At 39.9% G+C, this 25193-nt stretch overlaps 1 protein-coding gene across 1 annotated transcript in view; it reads left to right on the plus strand.

Moving 5' to 3' along the window:
- Positions 1-21393, plus strand: part of ARHGAP8 (Rho GTPase activating protein 8) — a 50639-nt gene extending 29246 nt beyond the window's left edge. Inside the window, exons 7-13 of the mRNA XM_026677609.2 lie at positions 3128-3226; positions 5262-5372; positions 7831-7904; positions 8915-8992; positions 11672-11800; positions 13654-13757; positions 19260-21393. Coding sequence (XP_026533394.2) covers positions 3128-3226; positions 5262-5372; positions 7831-7904; positions 8915-8992; positions 11672-11800; positions 13654-13757; positions 19260-19457 — 793 coding nt within the window. The 3' untranslated portion in view covers positions 19458-21393. The remainder of the gene's footprint in view (positions 1-3127; positions 3227-5261; positions 5373-7830; positions 7905-8914; positions 8993-11671; positions 11801-13653; positions 13758-19259) is intronic.
- The last annotated feature ends 3800 nt before the right edge of the window (positions 21394-25193 follow it).

The raw sequence follows: 25193 nt of genomic DNA on the forward strand, positions 1-25193 counted from the left end.
TTTCAGTGCAGTAAAGTACAAAATACGATTGCAACTTCAGCTTTTTTACTGTTCCATACTTTAGCCATTTCTTTAACAGCAAACTAATGTAATCCACAAAACCCCAAATCAAAATTTCACTTTTTTTCTGTTTCAAGCATAAAATCCAGTAGCAGTTTCCAAGTAGAAATAAAACTAGATATGTTCTTTAATTTTAATTAAAGCAGTTAATTTTGCCATCTTTGCTATCTTCGTCATTTTTCCCATCCATTCTTGCTTTCTAGGAATTGTTCTATCTTTCCATTTGTGTGGATATAAAAGTGTTGCTACAGTCGACATATATAATAACAGGCAGAGTTTTGATTTATTGACACGGCTGTTTCTTCCCCATGGAAGCCCCTGGGCCTAGCTGGGCTATCTAATTGGGACATCACTGTCAACCAAAAATCTTCTAACAGGGCATGCTTTCCCCTACATTATTAAGATGAAGTTTTTGTCGAGTTCTTGAAAGAATAGTTTCCAATCTAGAAGTTCTGCTCTGAAAGACAATTTTTTTTAAGACAAATTTTATTAATTTTTAAAGACAAACAAAACATCATTAAGTATTGAAGACATTAAACCTCTTTCCATTATAAATTTTTACAAGGCAGATAAAACATTATTTTATACAATATAGTTCTGATATATCCCATTTCCACTTAAATGTCTTTTAGCAGATTTCTCATTATTTCTCTTTGCTCTTATTCAGTTACATTTCTTCTGTATTTATCCATTCTATAATCATCATATTCATATTTCCCTCTGTCTTGTTTGCAATTATTCTCCTCTAGCTTTCCTCCAAGGTTTCATTAAATCTCAAACAGACATAGACACACCAAACACAAAAACATAAAACTTCTTTTTAAAAAGTAGCTTGGCCCCGGATTACCACTCTTTATGTGGACTTCAATTAAATTTTATGCTCATCTTATATACCATTACCTATCTTATTTACCATTCTATATCTTCATTATAACTTCTCCCGCTTTCCACTCTTCTTAGTTCTATTTTATTTATTTCATCTTAATTTAAATCATTATACTTGTGTCTTTTGTCCATTCTTTTCCAATTATCCATTTATCTCATTCCCTATAGTAGAAAAAAAAAGATTTCTCCTGAAATCACTAATCGAAGTATGATGCCTTTCCATCGCCTCCCTAAATTAACATTTAAAGTAACACCTAGTTCCATATCTGATTCTGCTTAGTACACTCTACCTACTAATTTTTAAGAGAGAAAGAAAATAATAAATCCATAAAGTAATTAAATATATAATTAAACATTAAATCTCATAACATTCCAATTATCTATTTCAAAAACAATTGCTACAATAATAAATTCATACTAACATCCACACAATAGTCAATTAAACTCTATACTTAACCTAAATATTTTAAACATTCCTTTTAATATTTTATTAAGTCTTAAAATCTATCATTATTAAACCTTTAATGTTTTAATCTTTACTTAAGTCTTATAAAATTCTAATTTTCTATTTCTACTACAGATGCTACATTACTATCTTATGTACCTTGCAGAATCCTTTTGAAATAAAGTTATATGCTACCCTTTATCCCTAAAAAAAATTTCTTTTTCACATCTTGTTTCATACCTTTGTGACTTTTCCCCCTTCTTCCTTCCTATCTTATCCCATCTGGTCTTTTTACCCCCTTAGCTTCCCCTCTCTGTTGTACTTCTCTTTTCTTTTGCTTTCTAACATTGTATTGATTTTGCATCTTATTTTTCTTTCTTAGATGTTTTTTAAGTCTTATGTCCTTTTTCCTTCCTCTCTTTCTCCTTCCTTTCTTAATCAACTTTATAGATTCGTTAAAGATGGCTTCTTCTTCTTCTTCTTCTTCTTCTTCTTCTTCTTCTTCTTCTTCTTCTTCTTCTTCTTCTTCTTCTTCTTCCTCCTCCTCCTCCTCCTCCTCCTCCTCCTCCTCCTCCTCCTCCTCCTCCTCCTCCTCCATCAATTGTTGTGTTTGCTGATAAATAGCAAGCGCCATTTCTAAAAGCGAAAAATTTCTTTCACAGCATCTTTGCCTTCTTTCTTTATTTTGCCATATTCCTCTCTCAGTTCATCAACAGATAAAGCCATTATAAACCTTTTCTTCTTCTTTTTATTTTCTTCTTCTTCTTCTTCTTAGAACAACCAAGATAATTCAAAGCTTAGAACAATTCCCCAAAATCCCAAAGTCATCAGACAATCCAAACAGAGCACAAAGTTCTTCCCTTCACACTTTTTCTTCCTGGGGTAATATCAATTGGAAAGGGAAACAAAAAACAAAAAAACCCCAATCTGTATTTTAAAGTCTTATTGCGATTAACTCACTCTGAAAGACAATTATTGTCATGCTCCTGTTGGAGACTGACTCCGAGGGAGAGGAGGAACAGCCGACAGGAAGTGGAAGTGTGGCTCTGGAGGTTGTGGAAGAGGCTGGGCAGTCAGAGGAAGACCCAGGCCCATCCCCTCTCCATCCTAGGGCACGAAAGGAAGAGAGGATAAGGGAGAGACATGAATGGCATGATGTATGGGGGAGGAAGGGGCCTTGATCCTCTTCATGGGCTGCAGCTGTGAGAACTGGTTAAAAGGACGGACATGCGTATGGGCCAGTGCTGGAAACAAAGCATGGAAATATCTCTAGTCTGTCATTCCTCTCTGAGTTTGGCGTCCTTCCCAGTGTGTGTTCCGATATCTGTGGAAGTCTTCAAGCCCTTATCTTGCCTGGTTCCCTTAATTGCTTCAATGTGGTTTGTGTTGTTTTTACTCATTTATAGGCATTTTTAGTTTAAACGGCATTTCCTCCTTTTTGTAACTGCTTGTGGGGGAGTTTTTTTGTCTCCAGTCAAGGATATTTGGAGCTTTGAAGCAAAGTGAAGGGGAATAAAAGGGGATTCACCTGTTTTTGTGACTGTGTTTATTTTGTATCCCACCCTGGGTAATCACAATTATTTTCATCAGACTGATCACAAGCGTGGTGTGTATACGTTTGATCATATGAAAATGGCTGCTGCCACCATTTTGTGCCATTCTGGTACTGTCTAATAAACAATTCAGGTGTTCCTCCTGCTCCAGTTATTGATATTGATAAAACTTCTATGTTTTCAGTCACAAGTTTGGAAAAAAGGTGTTCTATTTGAATTACTTGAGTGACTTGAGAGACCACCTGAAATACGAACACCTGAATATCCCTGAAGAAGTGATTCGGTATGTGATTTTTCTTCTTACTTTAATATTTACAGCTATTTTTATTTTTCTCAGAGGCCTGCATGGATTTTGATAAGACTGATTTAGATTAGGCTGCACTTTGTAGAGCTACGCACTTTGCCTCATAATCAAACATGAGCCTTTGAAGCTGATTCCTGGAGCGTTGTGGTGTCCTTGTCCATAGTGGGCCTGCCACTGAATGCTTATGAACATGCTTGGATGATCCATGAAAATGCTTGGATGATCCCTCCAGTGAGATTGTATGTCTGAGACACTGGAGGAAAACAAAACCTGCACTCTGACTGTAATCATTAACCAGTGGCTATTGAGATTCTCAGTCATGGAGGTCATGGTTGTCCCAAAGGTGCTTTTTCAAGAGGCAACTGGATTTTCTTGTTTTTCTTCGAAGACGTTTCACTTCTCTTCTAATAAGCTGCTTCACCTCTAAAGAGCTGAAGAAGCTTCTTGGATGAGAAGCGAAACATCTTCAAAGAAAAACAAGAAAGTCGAGTTGCCTCTTGAAAAAAACACCTTTGGGACATCAACCAGTGGGTTTGGCCTTTCATAACAAGCGGTCCATGATTTGTACTTTGTACATGATTTAGCAAGAAACAATGGAATTAAGGAGAAACTTTCTAACAGTGAGAACAATGAACCAGGGGAACAGCTTGCCTGCAGAAGTTGTGGCTTCTCCATCACTGGAGGTCTTTAAGAAGAGGCTGGACAGCCACTTGTCTGAAACGCTATAGGGTCTCTTGCTTGATCAGGAGGTTGGACTAGAAGACCTCCAAGGTCCCTCCCAGCTCTATTCTGATTGAAATACTTGGCATTATCCAAGCAAGAAGACACACCTGGCAGCATACACAGATGATCCCATTGTTTTTCTCAGCCCTGGCAACTTTAAGAACTGTTTAGGAGAGGATCTGTGGTCTTCTAAAGCAATACTTCTCAACTGTTAACTAAGTGGACTTCAATTCCTTGAATTCCCCAGCCAGGATGGCTGGTAAGTCAACTCGCAAAACATCCCTGACCTGCTCTTGAGTTGCCAGTCCACCCACCTTACAACCGCCAAGATTGAGAAACATTGGAATTACGCTCTCAGTGTGATGAGCTCCATAGCCAGAAGATAATGTAGGAAAAATACAGGCAATGGGTATTCTCTTTTGCTTATTCTTTGGATGTTGGATTTCTAGTAATGAGTACGGGGAACCATGAGATTGTTTAATAAATAGAAAAACAGGCACTTTTGAAGCAGTGCTCACAAAGTCATATTCTCTGTTGTCCTGAAAGGAATATTAGCAAGGACAGCAAGCTTATACCCATTATTAGCATCCTTTCAGAGTCTCTTCCTCCTCTCCTCTCCTCATTCTCCTTCTCCTCCTCTTCCTCCTTCTCCTCTCTGTGTCAGCATTCCAATGAAACTCCCCATCTTCATTCAGCACTCAGAAACAAAGTTCATCCAAGTAAGAATTTGTTAAAGAAGTCATGTTGGCACATCTGGGAAAACCCGAATCTGAAAGTTCCAAGTTTTCCCCTCCCAATAGAAATTCAAAATCCATCCCCTGCACCCACCAGTCCATCACAGGGTCCAACCAAACACCGTCCCAACTGGAAACATTCCTCCAGACACTCCTCTCTAGGTGCAGGGTGACATGTCCTTGACTTTATGAGAAGAATGTTGTGGAGTCTAATCTTCCACCCCTCTATGAAATCCCCCCTCCCAAATTCCCAAGCACTAAATGTGGCAGCCTTGAAGCTTCCGAGTAAAATATGGCTTCCAAGGCTGACACTCTGCCTCCTTCTCCTCTCCTCCTTCTCCTCCTCCTCCTCCTCCTCCTCCCTCCTCCTCCTCCTCCTCCTCCTCCTCCTCCTCCTCCTCCTCCTCCTCCTCCTCCTTCTCCTCCTCCTCCTCCTCTTCTCTGCTTCCTCCTCCTCTCTTCACCATTTTCTCATCCACTAATGAGTTTGGTTTCAGTGATATAAAGTGAACCAAACATTTTATCTCTTGAACATTGAGATTGTGTTTCCCCACCAGACATGATGAAAATCTTCGGATGAAACAGAAGAGCAGATCCCTTCCTCCAGCAAAACTTCCTCCACCGCGGCCTCCTCTTCCAACACAGCAGTTTGGAGTCAGCCTTCAGTAGTAAGCCCCCTGCTTTATTTGACAGTGTTGCTGAATGGAACCTGCCCCCTTCCAAAGATCAACTGGTCCTCCTTGATGGCATCTTAGCCATGCTATGTGCTATGTGTCTTATTGGCATGACCATCACCTCCACCTCTGGGCTTGTAAAGGAATGCAGATTGGGGATAAGGTCAGAGTAAACAAACGATTGGAGGGACTTGCAAATAATACTAGATAATCCCGAGGAAAAGGCAATCCTGAAAAAGAACTCACACTAACCCCATCTTGATTTTGCTTGGGATCAGATGGCGAACTCTAGAGAGAAACTCTGCCAAGTTTTCTCTTCTTCTACCCAGCAATGATAAAAACATTCAGGAATCCCCATTGTGTCAATTCTTGACCCAACCTACTTCACAGGACAGGACACTGAAAAATCATGAGCTTGGCTTTTTTTTTTTTTTTTTGCTACTCTTTTATTTAAAAAAAAATGGGAATGAAAGAAAGAGAATTCAAAGAATGCATGAAGGGAATTTCTTATCACACTTAAAGAGCGGTCCAGAGATGCTTCTTTCTTGAAGAGCAATGCCTGCTAATACAAGCTGACACTTTCTGCCTGTCTAAGTTATTAATAGCTACCGATGGTGTCACTTCTCCTTTGCTTAAGACAAATGCAGAGAGCCACAATGGCGAAAGAATAATCAGAGAAGGAATAAACATCCCATGTTTTCTGTCTGAAGCAAACTTAAAAGCTTTCCTTATAATGGCGCTTCTAAATATGGTGTGGGGGCTTCTCCGCTGGGGTCATGGAACTAATCCTAAGTGGCCAGATTCATATTTCAGCCAAACTCAATTATGTCTTCCGATATTGCTTTCATATCTGTTTTAGATAGATTTTTAACTTGTTTTAACAAATAGAGAGGGACTCCTTCATTGTAACCTGATAATAACTTTGAGGACTTGATTTGGCTGGGAGAAGCGGAATGGCCCAAAGTCAGCCAGAGACCTTCTATACTTCAAGAGCAACAAAAAATTCGGATGAGTTTGATATTCAAGATGTTTTCTTGGCAGGAGCATTGTCATCATTTTCCTTGGGTTTATTTTAGGTCCCAGCTTGGGTTAGGAAATTGGGATTTTGGGATAGTGTCCCCCGCACCATAGAGATTGCATGCTGCCTGAAATTCTTTGGAGTAAGCATTGTAGAAATCTTGTTAATAAATTATAACCTTCCTCAAATAACAGAATTTTCCATTTATGGACATTGAATTCGTTAAGACCAGTTAATTATCATTGTCATCTCACAGAATTCTCCTGTTGAACTTAAATTGGGCATTTAATTTCCAGAAAGTGAGAGAGATCTATGGCTGTAACACACAACTTTCCACCTCTGAATCTTCAGATAATCAATACTAGGAATGATGTTGGCAAGAGGTGAATTCATGGTGACCCTTTCCCAGAACCTTGGTTTATGATTGTATGAACCAGGGCATGCCAGGATATTCCATGGCTACACGAGGGAGGGAGGGAGGGAGGGAGGGAGGGAGGGAGGGAGGGAGGGAGGAAGGAAGGAAGGAAGGAAGGAAGGAAGGAAGGAAGGAAGGAAGGAAGGAAGGAAGGAAGGAAGGAAGGAAGGAAGACAAAATTACCTAAGGGATTGCCTTTTCCCAAGAATCTCTATCCATCCAATTTGATCTATCAGATTGGTCATGCTGCAGATCCTGTCTCCAAAGAATATCAGATGCCCCTGCTTTGTGGAATATTCTCCTTTTGGAAATTAGAATGGCCCCCAACCTGGATGGCCTTTCGTAAGGCTTAAAAACCTTGGCTGCATCCCTGGGCCTGGAGCTCTCAATATGTTAAGGATCCTGTTTCTTGACTTTACTATTAATTGGTTAATTTATTCAAGCTGCTGTATATATCTATTTTGGATACTTTTATTGTTTTAATTTTTTAAATGTTTAATTGCTTTTATATTTTTAGAATAGTAAGCTGTCACTGGTTGAGACGGGTGGCTACAGAAATTGATTGATTGATTGTTTGAATGAATGAATGAATGAATAAATAAATAAATAAACAAATGAATGAATAAATAAATAAATAAATAAATAAATAAATCATATTTCCTTAAACAAACTTCAAAAACTCGTTCTGTGAAGATACATATTTTGCTTTTGCCCTGTTAAGGAATTCTTCTGAAGTTATGCTGAATGAGCTCCAAGACTGATCTTCTTTTCACACTAGATGTTCCAAGTAACAATTTGCTATCAAATAATTTTTTTCTGTGTATGGGGGTATGTGTCAAAATCTGCAAGATGGCAGGCATGGCATCAAAATCAAAGCATTGCCCCCCCTTTTTGAGACTTTTTTTTTTTTTTTTTTTTTTTAATGAAAGGCAGGTTAACAGACTAGAAGCAAGATCCCTTTTCCAATGCTGTGATTTTTGTTCAGCTCATGTTTCGACCTATTTTCTTTTCTCCAACAGCCTCCGTGCTAAAAACAAAGGGGAATTAATCCCACCCGTAATGAACCACATAGTGGCGTACTTGAAAAAAAGAGGTAAGGATTCACTTCCGTTTTAAAGCAAAGAATTGCAAATGTCAATGCAGGCAGAATGTAAAAACCATTTCACAAGCATTCAGAACCAGCACAAGAAAAGTGAAAATCACTCAGGTCTCTTTCAGCCATGGAAGCTGACTTCCTAATGTTAGTCCAGCCTTGACTCTCCCTGTTATTGTGGTTTGGAAAAATAAAGAGAGCTTCCCATTTGAGTTCTGAATGCCTGGAAGAAGAAAAAGAGAAAGGGAGAGGAGTCTGAATCTGACATAAGAGTAAGCATAGATGTGCACACATACTTTTCCTCTTTGGGATGAACCATGACATCAATGGCTATGAAGTACATAAGCAGGGCCCTTTCCTAATTGTCAGAAATGGTGTAGGGTCTCCTGCTTGGGCGGGAGGTTGGACTAGATGGCCTACAAGATCCCTTCCAACTCTGCTTATCTGTTCATCTAATTCATCCAGAAGGTGCGTGGACTTCAACTCCCTGAATTCCATACATCTTCAAGTTGCCAGGGTTGAGGAATTTTACACTAACCCATAAAGTGGTGACCAACATTTTTCTCACTCTTTGAAACCAACTACCAAATGTGAGCCCTTTGCTTCTTCCATGCACCCAGCATCACATACAACCAGGCAAAGCAATAGACTCGTTTTCAGTTCTTTCCAGCTCATAAAATGGGAGATTGCAAATTGGAGCTTAGATTTCTACTGATGTCTTACTGTGCTTGAGTAAATGTCTCTGCATAAATGCTTTTGTTATGCAAGAACACTGGCCTCGGATGATCACCCTTTGCCTGCAGACATGTTGAACACTAAACAATCACAACAATGCAGCAAGAGACAAATTACTTTCACCAGATTTCTGGTGAAACAAGTGCAACAATTTGCTATTATGAACCCGTACTGGAAAAAGTGATGCTTATATTCACAAGAATGCTGAGTAATTAATTTGGAAAGTCAAATGAACGATAGTGGCAAAAAGTAACCTTAATCCTTCCCTCTTCAAGGACTTAAAACAGAAGGGCTGTTTCGAAGATCAGCGGGCATCAAAAGTATTCAAGAGATTCAAAAACTTTACAATCAAGGTAAGTGGCCCTTTTATTAGCAAGAGGTAAAAAACAAAAACAAAAAAAACACCTGGCATGCAAACATACAATAGACTCATTTCCGTTACTTGTTTGATTAATCACCAATCCCTTTAAAGAATGAAATGCCATATTAGTCAGGTGAGGCATAAGGGCATCTGTAAGTTGGGTGGGAAAGTGGTCAAACATTCAAAGTGAAAAATTTGTGCACACCTGAACAGGTGCAGCTATGAAAGGCAGAATGGGTCAACTCGCTGCAGCCAACTCACCATGGCCAATTGGACAGCTTGCCATGGCCAACACTTCATGGAACAATTCAACAATTACATTTAATTATTTAAAATTATTTTAAGAATTATTTTAATGTTTGTCATTCACATTTCAGTTTGTCCCTCCTTTGGCATCCTTTCTTTAATGATTATATTCCACCGTTTCTTTGATGTTAGTGTAACTCTTGTTCTGTAGTAAATTGCCTCGCAGTGAGTTAACCGTGGCGAGCTGTCCCAGAGGAGGGGTTATAGAGTCAAGGTGCAAAGCATAAGGAAAAACATTTCACTGTCTTAAAACCTATGCAGAGCATCAAAAAGGCAACCAAGGCTCTCAGTTTGGGTTTGTGAATATTTGGGAAGTGGATTACAAAGGGAAGACAGGCAATTAAATGCCACCTCAGGAACACAATTTCTGCCCCCTTGATTCAAGCAGTTTCTCCTCCTTGATTTAATTACATTAGTCCCCGATGAACACTGTGGTCTTTCGATCTCTCTGGTGCATATTACTGGTCTCTCATAATAAAAGAAAATATTAGATAGATGATTTCTTAAACAAATGCCACTTTGTATTTTTATGAAGGAAGGATATCCTGATCCCCCCAATTAGATAGGAAAAACGCAGTCCCCAAAAATATATACATATATATATACAAGGAAGATACTTTTCTTTTTAATTTAACCAGTTCGAATTGGTCCCCACTCCACACTAGGTCTTTTAATAGATTGGAGAGATGCCATCTTAACCTTAAATCAAGAAGGAAGAAGCTAGGATCAGCATTTAAAACAGTTCGAACAATGAATCGTGACCAGTTTATATTGATGGTTTCATAACAGCTATGAAATGACAAATTGTGAATCCTGCATAGCTTGATTTTCTCTAAACAGCAATATCACCTCCTCTGCTTTTTGCTTTATTTATTTATTTATTACTGCTTTTTCTTGTAGATACAATGTCAGAAGAAATCATTTGGGAAAGACACTGGAGTCATTTTATGAAATGTTTTTATAGTGCAAATATCTTGCTGCTAGATAATAACATACCATTGTCACCACAATAAGGAAAAAAGAATAGGCAGTATAAGATTACTCTATCTCTTTTCTGATATAAAATCAAATTACTTTGAAAAAAATAAATATAGCTTTTGATAAACTTCACAAACTCTCTTAAGTGGAAAAGATCTGCTTTTGAGCCATCTTACAGCCAATGGAAATATGGAAATAATGTTCCAATTGTAGCTGTAGCAAGAAAGGTCTTGAAGTTATGAAGTAGGTGGGTAGTTGGATAGGTAAGGAAAATGGGGTGCTGCCCATCTCATTGCAAGGTTACTGTGGGAGACTTATAACATCAAAATAAGATAGATAGGTAGATGGATGGATAGATAGATGATGGGTGGGTGGGTGGATAGGTAGGTAGTTAGGTAAGTGGATGGATGGATGGATGGATGGATGGATAGATAGATGATGGGTGGGTGGATAGGTGGATGGATGGATGGAAGGGTGGGTGAATGGGTGGACAGGTAGGTAGGTGGATAGATAGATAGATAGATAGATAGATAGATAGATAGATAGATAGATAGATAGATAGATAGATAGATAGATATGGATGATAGACAAATAGACAGACAGACAGATAAGATGACAGATTTATTTTGATGTTGATGCCCATATATGTATGTATATGTGCACACACGTGCGCGCACACACGCACACACACACACAAATGTGTAAAATCACAATAAAATTATAATATACACATTGTAACTAAAAGGTGGAGAGGAAAAGAGCAGGGTGTGGGGGTGAGGTGGGAGCTGCTCTTAGGTGATCAACCCCCTCCAGTGTACTACTCCCCGGTTGGAGCCCCAAACTAACTGCCACAGCCAGATCTTCAAGCTCTTGCAGAAGGTTAGGAGAATGGGAGCCAATCTCACCTCAGGGGAACAGATGTTCCGAAGGGCCAGGGCCATATGCTGAAATTCCTTGACTGGCAGAGTCTGCAGCATGCTTTCTCTGTCGGTATGAGTGGGGCGGGCCTGTCCCATAGCGGTAAGACGGTTCCTTAATTAACCTGAATCCATGCCATGCAGGGCTTCATTAGTAATAAACAACACCTGGAATTACATTCGGGAGCAAACCAGTTATGAGTGCAACTCATGGAAGAGTGATGTAACATGGGCCACTCTAGAGGCCCCAAGGATTGCCTATGCTGCTGCACTCCGCACCAGTTGAAGTTTCCAAAAGCTCTTCAAGGGTAGCCCCATGTAGAATGCATTGCAGTAGTCCAAGGGTGAGATTGACCGAGGCTCAAATCACTGAATTGACTCCTGACTTAGGAAAGGATATGAAGGGTGCTTGAATGAAATCCTCTTATTTACATTTTCTTATATTTATTCTTTGGAATTTTCTGTGGCAGGAAAAACTGTTGATTTTGATGAATATGGAGATATTCACATCCCTGGAGTAATCCTGAAGGCTTTTCTCCGAGAACTTCCTGAACCTTTACTGACCTTCCCAATGTATGATCAGATCATTCAAATCACTAGTAAGTCACTTTCCACAAATATATGGCTTTGACTCATTGTGTACTTTCTAGTGGTAACCACACATTTTCTGAATAGCGTAACATGGTGAAGCTAGATAGTTCTCAGAGATGTAGATCTCTGCAAAGGAGATGAACGTGTCGTGATGCACCCCCTCTAACTGTGTGCACTGGAAACTTGCTTTCACCTTAATATCAGATTTTTCAGGGTATTTATTGCATGTATTCCTCTGAGCTCCGTGAGACCTGTGCGAAGCCTACAAGATTTGATTGGCCAAGACATAGAGACTTCTTTGGTCCTGCTCCTCACTCCCATCTTCAGGAATTTAAAAAAGGGAAGACTGAAATTGGTTTGGGAATGAAGTTGAAGTGGCAAGGTGGGAGCAGAAAACCCCAGACAGAGAGACGGTGGTTATGGAAACACGATGAAAAAGCCTTCCACATCCTGTTCTGGAAAAAAGGACAGCAACAATTCCATGACTGTTGAAAAGATGGAAGAAAGAAACCTGGGTTTTGAATTCTGGGATTGCTTGGAAGGAAGATGAACAAGAAATTTCACTTTTTATGTTGTGACTAGAGCACGTGATGACTTGGGAGAAGATGAAGGTTCTCAATATGGGTGTGGAGCTCAAGGAAAATAGGGGCATTCCCTGCTCATCTGAGTAGGATTTTGCTAGAATGACCAAAAGTGGAAAGTTCAGCTGAAGTGCCATTGTTTAGGTGACAAGTCCAGAGTTCATGTGCCATATTGAGCCTCAGTGGCGCAGTGGTTAGAGTGCAGTACTGCAAGCTACTCCAACTGCAATTTGGCAGATCGAATCCCACCAGGCTCAAGGTTGACTCAGCCTTCCATCCTTCCGAGGTGGGTAAAATGAGGACCCATATTGTTGGGGGCAATATGTTGACTCTGTAAACCACTTTGAGAGGGCTGTAAAGCACTATAAAGTGGTATATAAGTGCTATTGCTATTGTTATATCCATCATCGGACTTAGTGATCATGTCGGCGATTCTATCAATAGCCGCATGAAAAAGTGCTGTTGAGTTTTGTCCAAACCAGTCCCTTAGACTTGGAAGCCATGATGTTGTTCTTCTGCCTGGATCTCGTTTGCCTTCAATCTTTCCTTGGAGGATTAAGTGAAGTATGCCATATTTTTCTGGGTGTCGCATCACATGTCCAAAATATTGTAGCTTTCACGAAGTCCGGACTTAGGCAAAAGGAATTGAATGACCATAGAGAGGAAAATTTCTAAAGAAACCGTCTGCCTTGTGGTAGGGCCTGCATTGAATAGATCTTGGCAGATTTCAAAAAAGATGAGCAGGGTTGAGACATTTAGTAATTAAAATAAATAAGAAATTGGGAACAAGGGGAGTCAGGAGGTCTAAAAAGCCGAGATGGCGACCACACCCACAATTGAAGCCCTGTCCTCTTTTGCATGCTTAATGCAGTATAAAAAGGGGGTGGAGTTTAGTAATAGCCATGCTTTCTAATAATTGAGGATTGTCTGAACGTGCTTCCTAATCTGAATATATTTAGCTATTAGTGAATGTGTGTTCAAAAATACTTAGTGCATCTTCTTAATTAGGCAATGGGATATGGTATTATTTTCCGGTAGTCTTTCTTATATATTTAGATCTGCAGATTTTGCTGATCCTGTCTTCTTTTAGCTTCATCCTCTTTACTGTTGCCCCAAATATTACAGGCATGTATCATGGAGGAATCAAACTCAACATAAGGGAGCGTTTATTTTTACCTAATTGAATTAGGAAGCAAGTTTCATTCACCCAGGCAACTTCGGGAGAAGGATTCAGCTAGAAGCGGTGAATGAAATGGTTAATCCCTTGTCTTTTCTCATAGGTGTGGAAAGTAGCTTGCGAGTGACCAGATGCAAAGAAATTGTACACAGACTTCCTGAGCACAATTATGTCGTGCTGAAGTTCCTGATGTGTTTTCTCCATATGGTTGGTACAAATTAAATCCCCAACTTTGTTGCTATTTTGAAACGGTCTCTTAACTGATTCTTCTGGTACCAGACCCAAAGTGTGTCTGCAGGGTATGGTCATAAAAGCCAAGATGGCTGATTACGATGGGGTGATTGACACTGCTGGTTTTTATGTTTATGATGAGTACCCCAGTGGTGCGATTCAACCGATGTAACAACCAGTTTGGTGATCGCACACATCGGTGGTGGGATTCAAATTTTTTTACTACCGGTTCTGTGGGCGGGGCTTTGTGGGCGTGGCAGGGGATGGATACTGTAAAATCTCTAGTCAGAGGTGGTGTTTGCCGGTTCTCCAAACTACTCAAAATTTCTGCAGTTCTCCAGAACTGGTCAGAACCTGCTGAATACCACCTCTGGCACGCATGCACACCCTTTTAAAAAGCCCATTTTCAGCTATAATACTTACCTTCTACTGCAGCTCCGGTGAGTAAAACAGCTGAGGCGCGGCAAAACCGCTCTGCCAAGCGAATCAGTTGTGCTCCAAAACAAGGAAATAAAGCACGGAAAAGAACAGGGGCGGATGGGTGGGGCCAAATGATCACCAGAACTATCGGTTTGCCCCAATGGGTCCAAACCGGTGGAATCCCACCCCTGGAGTACCCCATCCTAGCAGCCATCAAGACTTTTTTTTTCTTTTTTTCTACCATAACCTGCTGAAAACCTGGTACCCGTAATGCCATGTAGGAATGATGTTTGGAAATAGGAAGAATAGCGACAGCCTAGACCAAGGGCCTTCAAACTTGCCAAGTTTAAGACTTGTGGACTTCAGCTCCCAGAATTCCTGAGCTAACTTGACTGGAGGAGGAATTCTGGGAGGTGAAGTCCACAAGTCTTAAAGCTGTCAAGTTTGAAGGCCCATGGCCTAGACAATGATCCAATAAACAAAATTTGAGTCCAAAGGTGGGGTGCAGAAAGGAGGATCTCGAAAGGACCCTCTCTAGTTTTTGGGGAGAGTAAAAGTAAGGAAGGAACAAGTTAAGATTCGCTTACTATAAATTTGCAATAAAGGCTGGTGCTCCAGATGCAACTTTTATTCTAGGTTTATCAATACATTTGCCAATCCTCATCCATTACTACAGACTGTTTCAGTCACAGCTTGTTTTGCTACAAAGAGTAATCTATATGTGACTTTCCTTTCTGCCATCATCCTCACCTTCCATTGATTCAAGAGCCACCTGGGCTTTTCGTGGTATCATGAGCTATGAAAATCTTCATAAAATGGGCAGGACCAGGGGCTACTTGAATAGGATCCTCCTCCTCCTCCTCCTCCTCCTCCTCCTCCTCCTCCCTCCTCCTCCTCCTCCTCCTCCTCCTCCTCCTCCTCTCATTCCAGGTTTAATAAGAACAAAGACAAGCAAAATGGAGTTGGCTCCCACTCTCCTTTTAAAAAGTCCATCAGAGAGCAATTTCTCTGACTTTTTTAGGCCATACTTCTTACAGATGTTCCTGCCCAGGAACCCAGACTGACCACCTAACTACTTCACATCAAAACTTACCTGTACAATCTCCAAATTCCCATTCCTCTTCTGGTGGGTTTTTATTCTACCTGTAGATAAAGAAGAAATAGAGACAGTTTATTCATGCCCATAACACCCATGCCATGTTGAAACAGATTTTTCAACATAGAATGGCTATTACAGACATGGAGTAAACTGGAAATGTATAATTAGTTCATGCAGTCACTCTTTATGTACTCTCTTTCCCACACAATTATGTATATTTATTTTATTTCTAAGAGTTCTGGCCAGCTGCCTAAAAAATAGTGGAAGATAGCACAGGATAGTAGATAGCTCCAGGAGCTTTAGAGTTGAAATGTCAGGGCAGAGGACATTGCTTAATACAGTAACTTTATTGCTTCCATCACAAAAATAACACATTCTCCAGACCTATTATCTCTCTATTTCAGGGGACAAACACACACATACATTTCCACATACACTATTAATCACAAAATGGCTTAGTTCATTTCTATTCATCTCTATGTGCAGATATTCCTTTTATTAAAAAAAAAAAATACTGGGGACAATGGATCACTGTGGGATTTTTTTGGTGCATGAAAAGTGAACCCTAATGAATTTTCTTAGAAAAACAAATGGTGCTCTGTTGAAAATAAATTGAATCATATTCTTTAAGATTTTATTTTATTTTATTGAACCTTCAGCCCTTGGTTGATCAGGAGAGCTTTGGTGTTGTGTCAAAGAAATCAAGGGAAGTTGACTTCTAGGCATGGAAGCCATTAAGGTGGCTTTAGACCAGTCTCTCTCCCTCAACCCAATAGTGAAAAAAAATGCTGTTGAAAAAAATAAGAGGGGACTTTAGGTATATTCTTGACTTGATGAGAAATAAAGGCAGGAATAAAAATTGAACCAATACTGCAACAAGAAGATCAGGTCCAATTAAAACTTTGAAGGAAATACCAGGTTTCAGGTAGTCAAAAGTCTCTGGAAGGGAGCAAGAGCAACTCACCTATATTTTGTCAAAAAGCAACACTCATCACATAATCATCAGGAGCCAGGTTTGGTTGAAAAGAGACTCCTGTTCTAATTTTCCCTTTCCAGTGAAGAAACTGACTGAGATTTTCCTTTCACCGAAGTTTTTAGGAAAAAAGATTTTTTTTTTTACTAGGGTCAACTTGTGCTTTCTATTAGAGATTGTGGGATTATTGTTATTACTACTTTACAACCAAACCACAGTTCTAAATAACAAGTAGCCAAGGAATGGTTTTCAATGAAGAACGTAGCAGCTCTTAGAACAGGGATGTCAAACTCACGTCGTCACACGACTTTTCCCCCTTCACTAAATGGGCATGGCCAGCAAGTGATGCATCCGGCCCGTGGGCTGTGAGTTTAACACCCCTGTTTTAGAAGGTGGGCTCCATCTAGGAGTTTTTGTTTCTTTAACTGTGACTAAGTAGCTCTGTCATGAAATCTCTCTGTTCAAGGGCCAGCTGTAGAGTTTGGGGCTAAAACTGCATGATTCTGCTAAAGTACATAGTTAGCAAATCTCTAACGATCATTCATAAAACATATCAGCTGTAATCTTTCATGATCTTCATAATTCCCTGCATTCTCTAACCAGAGCTAAACTCCAAACTCCTATTGCACCAAAGGGACCCGATTCCCAATTCTGTTTCTCTCACTGTTAGAAATTAGCAATTCCCTCCGTGTTCTTGTACCAACATTACTGGTTGAGTAGATAGCAGATCGTTTTTGTATGACAAACTAGTTGTTAACCTATCATTTTACTAAAAGAGAACACCTTCCTCAAAGTTGGTTGTTTGACTGGTTCTACCATAAATAGAAGCTACTTCCTTTTCATGACATGTAAGTGGTTTAATGGTAGTATTTGCTTATTTATTAAATGTACACTGCTCAAAAAAATAAAGGGAACACAAAAATAAGACATCCTAGATCTGAATGAATGAAATATTCTTATTAAATATTTTGTTCATTACATAGTTGAATGTGCTGACAACAAAATCACACAAAAATTATCAATGGAAATCAAATTTAGCAACCCACGGAGGTCTGAATTTGGAGTTACACTCAAAATTAAATCGGAAAAAAACACTACAGGCTGATCCAACTTTGATGTAATATCCTTAAAACAAGTCAAAATGAGGCTCAGTAGTGTGTGTGGCCTCCATGTGCCTGTATGACCTCCCTACAATGCCTGGGCATGCTCCTGATGAGGTGGCGGATGGTCTCCTGAGGGATCTCCTCCCACACCTGGACTAAAGCATCCCCCAACTCCTGGACAGTCTGTGGTGCAACGTGGCGTTGGTGGATGGAGCGAGACATGATGTCCCAGATGTGCTCAATTGGATTCAGGTCTGGGAAACAGGTGGGCCAGTCCATAGCATCAATGCCTTCGTCTTGCAGGAACTGCTGACACACTCCAGCCACATGAGGTCTAGCATTGTCTTGCATTAGGAGGAATCCAGGGCTAACCGCACCAGCATATGGTCTCACAAGGGGTCTAAGGATCTCATCTCGGTACCTAATGGCAGTCAGGCTACCTCTGGCGAGCACATGGAGGGCTGTGCAGCCCCCTAAAGAAATGCCACCCCACACCATTACTGACCCACTGCCAAACTGGTCATGCTGGAGGATGTTACAGGCAGCAGAACGTTCTCCATGGTGTCTCCAGACCCTGTCACGTCTATCACATGTGCTCAGTGTGAACCTGCTTTCATCTGTGAAGAGCACAGGGCGCCAGTGGCGAATTTGCCAATCTTGGTGTTCTCTGGCAAATGTCAAACATCCTGCATGGTGTTGGGCTGTAAGCACAACCCCCACCTGTGGACGTCGGGCCCTCATACCACCCTCATGGAGTCTGTTTCTGACTGTTTGAGCAGCCACATGCACATTTGTGGCCCGCTGGAGGTCATTTTGCAGGGCTCTGGCAGTGCTACTCCTGTCCCTCCTTGCACAAAGGCGGAGGTGGCGGTCCTGATGCTGGGTTGTTGCCCTCCTATGGCCTCCTCCACATCTCCTAATGTACTGGCCTGTCTCCTGGTAGCGCTTCCATGCTCTGGACACTATGCTGACAGACACAGCAAACCTTCTTGCCACAGCTCGTATTGATGTGCCATCCTGGATGAGCTGCACTACCTGAGCCACTTGTGTGGGGTGTAGTCTCCGTCTCATGCTAACCCTAGAGTGACAGCACCACCAGCATTCAAAAGTGACCAAACCATCAGCCAGAAAGCATAGGAACTGAGAAGTGGTCTGTGGTCACCACCTGCAGAACCACTCCTTTATTGGGGATGTCTTGCTACCTGCCTATGCTTTCCACCTGTTGTCTATTCCATTTGCACAACAGCAGGTGAAATTGATTGTCAGTCAGTGTTGCTACCTAAGTGGACAGCTTGATTTCACAGAAGTGTGATTGACTTGGAGTTACATTGTGTTGTTTAAGTGTTCCCTTTATTTTTTTGAGCAGTGTATATGCTACCAATCTCACGCTGAAAAGTAACTGTTTTTTATACTATTATCAAAATATATAATATATACTATTATATATAATATATATTATTCTATTTTATGTTACTATTTTATACCATAATGCAGTATTGAACGTTTTTAATATATATTTTTCTGGATGAAATTATTCCTCTCTACTCTATTAGAGAGTTCTATTCCTAAGTCATTCTACAGATGTCATGTTTTTCCTGTATATTTAACAGTTACATTTTCTCTTATTTATTTCGAGCCACAAGAGAAAAGTATGAGTTTTATTGGTTGGGGAAATGTTTTATACATACGCATACACACACACACACACACACACACACACACACACACATTATAAAAGGGCTTTGGTGCATTGTGCATGCAATGTAGATTTAAAAGAAGAAACCAGCTTTACTCGTGCAATTAAGGCCGTTATTTCTGCTCAGCACCTGTACCTTGCTAGATGTCTTGTACATGTTTTGATTGCTATGTCTTTCTTTCTCCAGGTGTCACAGGAAACCATTTTTAACAAAATGACCAGTTCTAATCTTGCTTGTGTCTTCGGCTTGAATTTAATTTGGCCCCCCAACAGTGCTCCGTCCTTCAGCACACTGGTGCCTATAAATCTTTTCGTTGATTTGATGATCGATTTCTATCCCGTCATCTTCAGTTCGCGAAAGGTGCCTGGTGAACGCTTGCCTTGAGAATCAAAAGACTGGGACTGTATGCAGGGCAGGAGGATGGATTTCCATCTTACAAGGAGGAGAGCCATGTTAGTTTTTGAGAGCAAAAAATAATAATAATAATCGGGAGTCTAGCAGCCCCTTTTCCAATTTGTGCATTTTTATTAAATAGTAGCAGCTTTTATGAGTTCTGGGTTTTGGGGGTTTTTTTGCACTCTCCACCACCTACTCGTTTGCTTAGCTCAGCATCAGTGCTCAAACAATTCTCTTCCTTGGGGCCAGCTTCCTTTGTAAGCCCTTTAAAAAATGCATGAAATCACTAAGCCGTCTGTTTTTTCAAGAACATTAATGCCTGAGCTGTGAGTACTGATTGAATGATAAACCCAGACTTCCTTTGCCTCGTTGGGAATAAGACAAGGATTCGAAATGTGCATCTGTTGTGTTTTTCCCCCAGAGTGTTAGTGGCTGGTTGGATTGATTCTAGGCACGACGAACACACGGTATTATACAAGTTTTGAATTGCATTCAAAGAACATTGAGAAATTTAGTTCTGTGTTGTCCCTTTGCTTCCAGACGGCTACACCTTAAGAGAATTCTGTTTTCTATGCAGCACATGCCAGGAATTAAATGTGCTGTTAAATCAAGCCTCATGAATTATTCAGGAGAATTTATAAGAAAATTTCTGGTGTGAGGAATATGTGTTTCAAATTTCCCCAACTCTAACAGAAGTCCTGGAGATGTCTCCCGCAGTGACTTTGATAACAGTTTCTCTTTACAAATGATAATTGCACAATTCCAGCTTTTGTGAGGCAGGGCACCCAGCGAACTCATCCCTGATTATCGAAGAGCAATTTTCAGGCCATTTCCATTGCAGAAAAGAAAGTGATTGCTAGGGGTAATCTGCAGAAACACACATTCTGCAGTTCGACGTAGGACAGTTTAAAAAAGAGAATTGTAGCATGCAAAATCAAAATTTTGCCTTTGAAAGCTGGTGACTGGCAGCGCATAAATGGAGGTAAATATTGCAGTTAAGTTAGACCATGGGGGCTTGAAAATGGTTGCAAGATTTATCTGATTTTTTTTTTTAGAAGCTTCCAGAAAGAATCGGCGGAATTGAATACTTTTACTGTGCCAGACTTGACAAGAAAAACGACAGAGTGGCTTTTTAAAGCATGTCCCTGCTGTTAGGAAAAAAAAAAAAATAGAAACAAAGAGTGATCTCTCCTAAGACATTTATGTTCAATTGGGTAGATAGTGGACTATATTTTCATAAATTACTTAGTCCCTTTGTAAACAAAGATGTGGTGTTTATTGATTTTTTTTTTCTGATACAGGAAAGAGTATTGTTGATTTTCTTGTGTGAGTTTTGAAGAGAAAGCTAGAATCTGGGCTTATTGTGGTCAGGCTGGTGATTTTCCACATTGTAAGAAGGGAGAAGGGGCAAAGTAAAAGCCCAAATCAAGGTCTGGATTTACTCGAGATTTGTAGATGCTCCTTGGCCAAAATGTGTCTGTAGACTAAGAAGATGGGGGTCTCCCCAGGCAGAAAATGATCCCAGACATCCAAACAAGTCTAACGAAAAGGGTCGAAGAAGAACAAACCAGAGTTTTGGAATTGCTGTGTTACAGTCAAGACCTAAACCCACTTGAAATGCTGAAGCAAGATCAGAAAGGAGCAGTCCAGGCTTGAAAACAGCCATTTGTCAGGGATGGTCAAGGGGTTGGGCTAGAAGACCTTCAAGGTTACTTCAAGCCTTATGATTCTATAAAACTAGCCAAAGTTATTTATTGAATTTATATTGCCGCCTTCTCGCCCATGGCGACTTGAGGCGGCTTACAGAATGTAAAACCATGTTTAAAACAAAAAAAAAAAAAAAAAACCAATACAAACTAACAAAAAGAAACAAATAAATTAATAAAGTACAATAGAACAAAATCTGGAAAAAATAAATAAAAAATCACCCCGCTACTCCCACCCCCTGCCCCAACAACAGCAGATCACAGGAGCCATTTGATGGGCTCCATCCCGCTCTGGGTTCCTCAGGCCCACTGGCAGAACCAGGTCTTCAGTGCCTTCCGGAAGAGTATTAGAGAGGAGGCCATTCTAATCTCTGGGGGAATGATGTTCCAGAGAGAGGGAGCCACCAAGGAGAAGGCCCTTCTTCTGGGTCCCACCAGGTGAATCTCCCACAGGGATGGGACCTGCAGCATTCCCTGCCTCTCTGCTCTAATGGGTCGGGTAGATATGACCGGCAAGAGATGGTCCCTCAGGTCCCAAGCCATTCCTCACTCCTCTTATGTGGTTTATCATCAGTTACAGGAAGCAGCTGGTAACTATAATTGCAACTAAAGTTGTTGTTGCAACCAATAATCTAATAATAATTTAATGTGGCAGTGCTTTTCCATTCTGGCGTATTGCATGTTCAATGAGTTTGAAAGGCATGCTGGATGTTGACAGGTGTTTGTGACAGCTTTAATAACATTTGGTCATGGGCTTCCGGTTTGAGCTTCTTCGCGAACAGACCGAAACTGCGATCGTGCGCGGTTTCAATCCGTGCTCACTGCTAGAGCGCCCCGAGCCAGCTGGTTTCAGGGCTAAGCCACCCCGTAGAGGTGGTGAAGAAGGGGGAGACTGACAGCGGGGTTGAGGAGAGCCACATCTCTCCTCCTCAGCTGGCCATTACTCCCTTTCCCGAAGGTGGTTGCAGCGGTGGTCAGAAATGGCCACCTCAAAGAAGAACTCAACTGGAAAAGAATGTGCAGGAGGAAGTTAAGAAGATAAGTCTTGGTTGACCAGGTTAAACTGCAAAAGCAACAACTAAGGTACCCTGGAATTTAAACTACAAAAAATAAAAGTAACATTCCCAAAGAAGACTTTGAAGCAGCGAAGGAGAGAGAAGGGAAATGATTTGGGGTTTTTTTTCTCTCCCTTTCCCTATATTGACAGCTAAGAGATTTAAGCAAGAAATTGGAAAAAAAATCCACTTTGACATCAAGAGGCATTGAAGCTGAAAATAAAATGTCAAAGGGATAATAAAGATTTCTGGACACTTAAAAGCTTTTAAAAGCAGGAAAGGAGAGAAAAAGAATAAAAGGGCAGGATCTGGAAAAAAGGGGGGAGACTGCCTGGAATTAAAAGGAATTTACAGTAAAACTTTAACAAGACTTCTAAAAGATACATTTTTACTGAAACTTGGCAACAAAATATTAGAACCCGAGGAAGAGAAAGTGGAAAAAAGAAGCAAAAAGAAACAGCTTGGGAGTATTTGGATTATTTGGTGATCTCTGGATTTTTGGTTATTGCATTTGAATGACTAAAATCAATTGTGTGGTTGTTTAAAAGTTTTTAAAATGGCACCACTTTTAGAAGAATTGAGGATGGAACTTAAAAAGTATAAAGAAGATGCACAAGAAGGAAGAAGTTCTTTTGGCTTCGTATTTCAATTTTTAGAAATGAAGATTTGGAACTATGAGAAACAACAAGAAACGCCTGAAGAACAAGAAGATTGGGACAAAGAAGAAGCCATTTTTAATGAACAAGTAATTTTATGTGGGGAAGAAAAAGGAAAGGAGGGAAAGAGAATGAAAAGTTTAAGATTTAAAAAAACAACCAAAGAAAAGAAAAATAGTTTGAAAAACAAGTATAATATTGGAAAGCAACAGAAGAGGGGAATACAGAAGAGAGAAATAGAAGTAGAGAGACAAGAGGGTAAAAAGTCGAGGGAGAAGAAGAGAGGGAAGAAGGAAAGGAAAAGAAGTTACAAAGGACAGAAACAAGATATAGAGAAACAGGGCCTATTTAGAGATAATGGGTGAAAATTTAATTGAAAAGGGGATTCTGTAAAGGTACATAAGATTGTATTGTTATATTAGAAATAGAAATAATTTTAGAAAATTTGAAACAATGTATGATTAAAATGATGGATAAAATAATTATTGTAATCCAGTGAAATGTTTGTTAATAAATAAATGAAATAAAACAAATGAGAGAATTGAATTAGGAAAGGATGGGAACATTTTAATTATTTAATGTTTTATAAAATATAAGTGAAGAGGAATAGGGGGAAAAATTAATTATGGAAAGCTTATAACTGTTCCCAAAGAACTATGATATTTAATTGAAAAGTAATGTTAAAGAAGTTAAGATTTTAATGAACATTAATATTAATGATAGAACTGAATTGGAATGGAATGAGTGTTTTAATTACATATATTTATAATCTTTTTTTAAGAATATAGTGTGTATTTTAAGAATGTACCAAGCAGAATTCGATTGGAAGTTATGTATTATATTGAATGTTATAACTTTAAGGTATACATTGAAGCTTAAATAAGAGTTAAATGGATAAAACTAAAAGATATAAAGGTGTCATACTCCAGGCTTCCGGTTTGAGCTTCTTCAGAGACAGACCGAAACCTTGTCTCTGCGAGGCTTTGATCCGTGCTCGCCGCTGGAGCACCCCGAGCTGGCTGGTTTCGGGGCTAAGCCACCCCGTAGAGGTGGTGAAGAGGGGGGAGATTGCCTGCAGGGTTGAGGAGAGCCGCATCTCTCCTCCCCAGCTGGCCATTACTCCCTTTCCCGAAGGCGGTTGCAGCGGTGGTCAGAAATGGCCACCACAAAGAAGAACTCGACCGGAAAAGAATGTGCAGGAGGAAGATAAGAGGAGAAAGTTTTGGTTGACCAGGTCAAACAGCAAAAAGCAACAAATAAGGTACCCTGGAATTGAAACTATTAAAAAACAATAACATTGTTCCCTAAGAAGATTTTTAAGCTACGAAGGAGAGAGAAAAGGGAAAAGATTTGGGTTTTTTTCTCCTTTTCCTATACTGACAGCTAAGAGACTTAAGTAAGAAATTGGAAAAAAATCCACTTTGACATCAATAGGCATTTAATGCTGAAAATAAAAAGTCAAAGGGATGATAAAGATTTCTGGATAATTAAAAGCTTTTGAAAACAGGAAAGGAGAGAGGAAGAATAAAAGGGCAGGATTTGGAAGGGAGGAGACTGCCTGGAATTAAAAAAGAACTTATAGCAAAATCTCAACAAGACTTCCAAAAGATACATTCTAACTGAAATATTGCAACAAAAACCCCAGGAAGAGAAAGTCAAAAAAGAAATAAGAAGATATAACTCGGGACTATCTGGATTACTTGATGATTTCCGGATTCCTGGTTATTGTTTTGAATGACTAAAATCAATCGGGTGGTTGTTTAAAACTGTTTAAAATGGCTCCACTTTTAGAAGAACTGAAAATGGAACTTAAAAAGTACAAAGAAGATGCACAAGAAGGAAGAGGTTCTTTTGGCTTCGTATTTCAATTTTTAAAAATGGAGATTTGGAATTATGAGAAACAACAAGAAATGCCTGCAGAACAAGAAGATTGTGACAAAGAAGAAGCCATCTTTAATGAACAAGTAATCTTAGATGGGGGGGGGGAAAGGGGGGAAAGAGAATGGAAAGTTTAAGATTGGGAAAAACAACTCCCCCCCCAAAAAAAATAGAGTGAAAAATAAGTATAAAATCAGAAAGCAACAGAAGAGGGAAATGCAGAAGAGAGAATTAGAACTAGAGAGACAAGGGGGTAAAAAGGGGAGGGAGAAGAAGAGAGGGAAGAAAGAAAGGAAAAGAAGTCATAAAGGACAGAAACAAAATACAGAGAAACAGGGCCTATTTAGAGATAATGAGTGAAAATTTAATGGAAAAAGGGATTCTGCAAAGGTACATAAGATAGTATGGTAAAATTAGAAACAAATAATT

The sequence above is a fragment of the Notechis scutatus genome, chromosome 6, assembly GCF_049901735.1.
Source record: "Notechis scutatus isolate UNSWTSFEM ecotype Mainland chromosome 6, rNotScu1.2, whole genome shotgun sequence".
NCBI lineage: Eukaryota > Metazoa > Chordata > Lepidosauria > Squamata > Elapidae > Notechis > Notechis scutatus.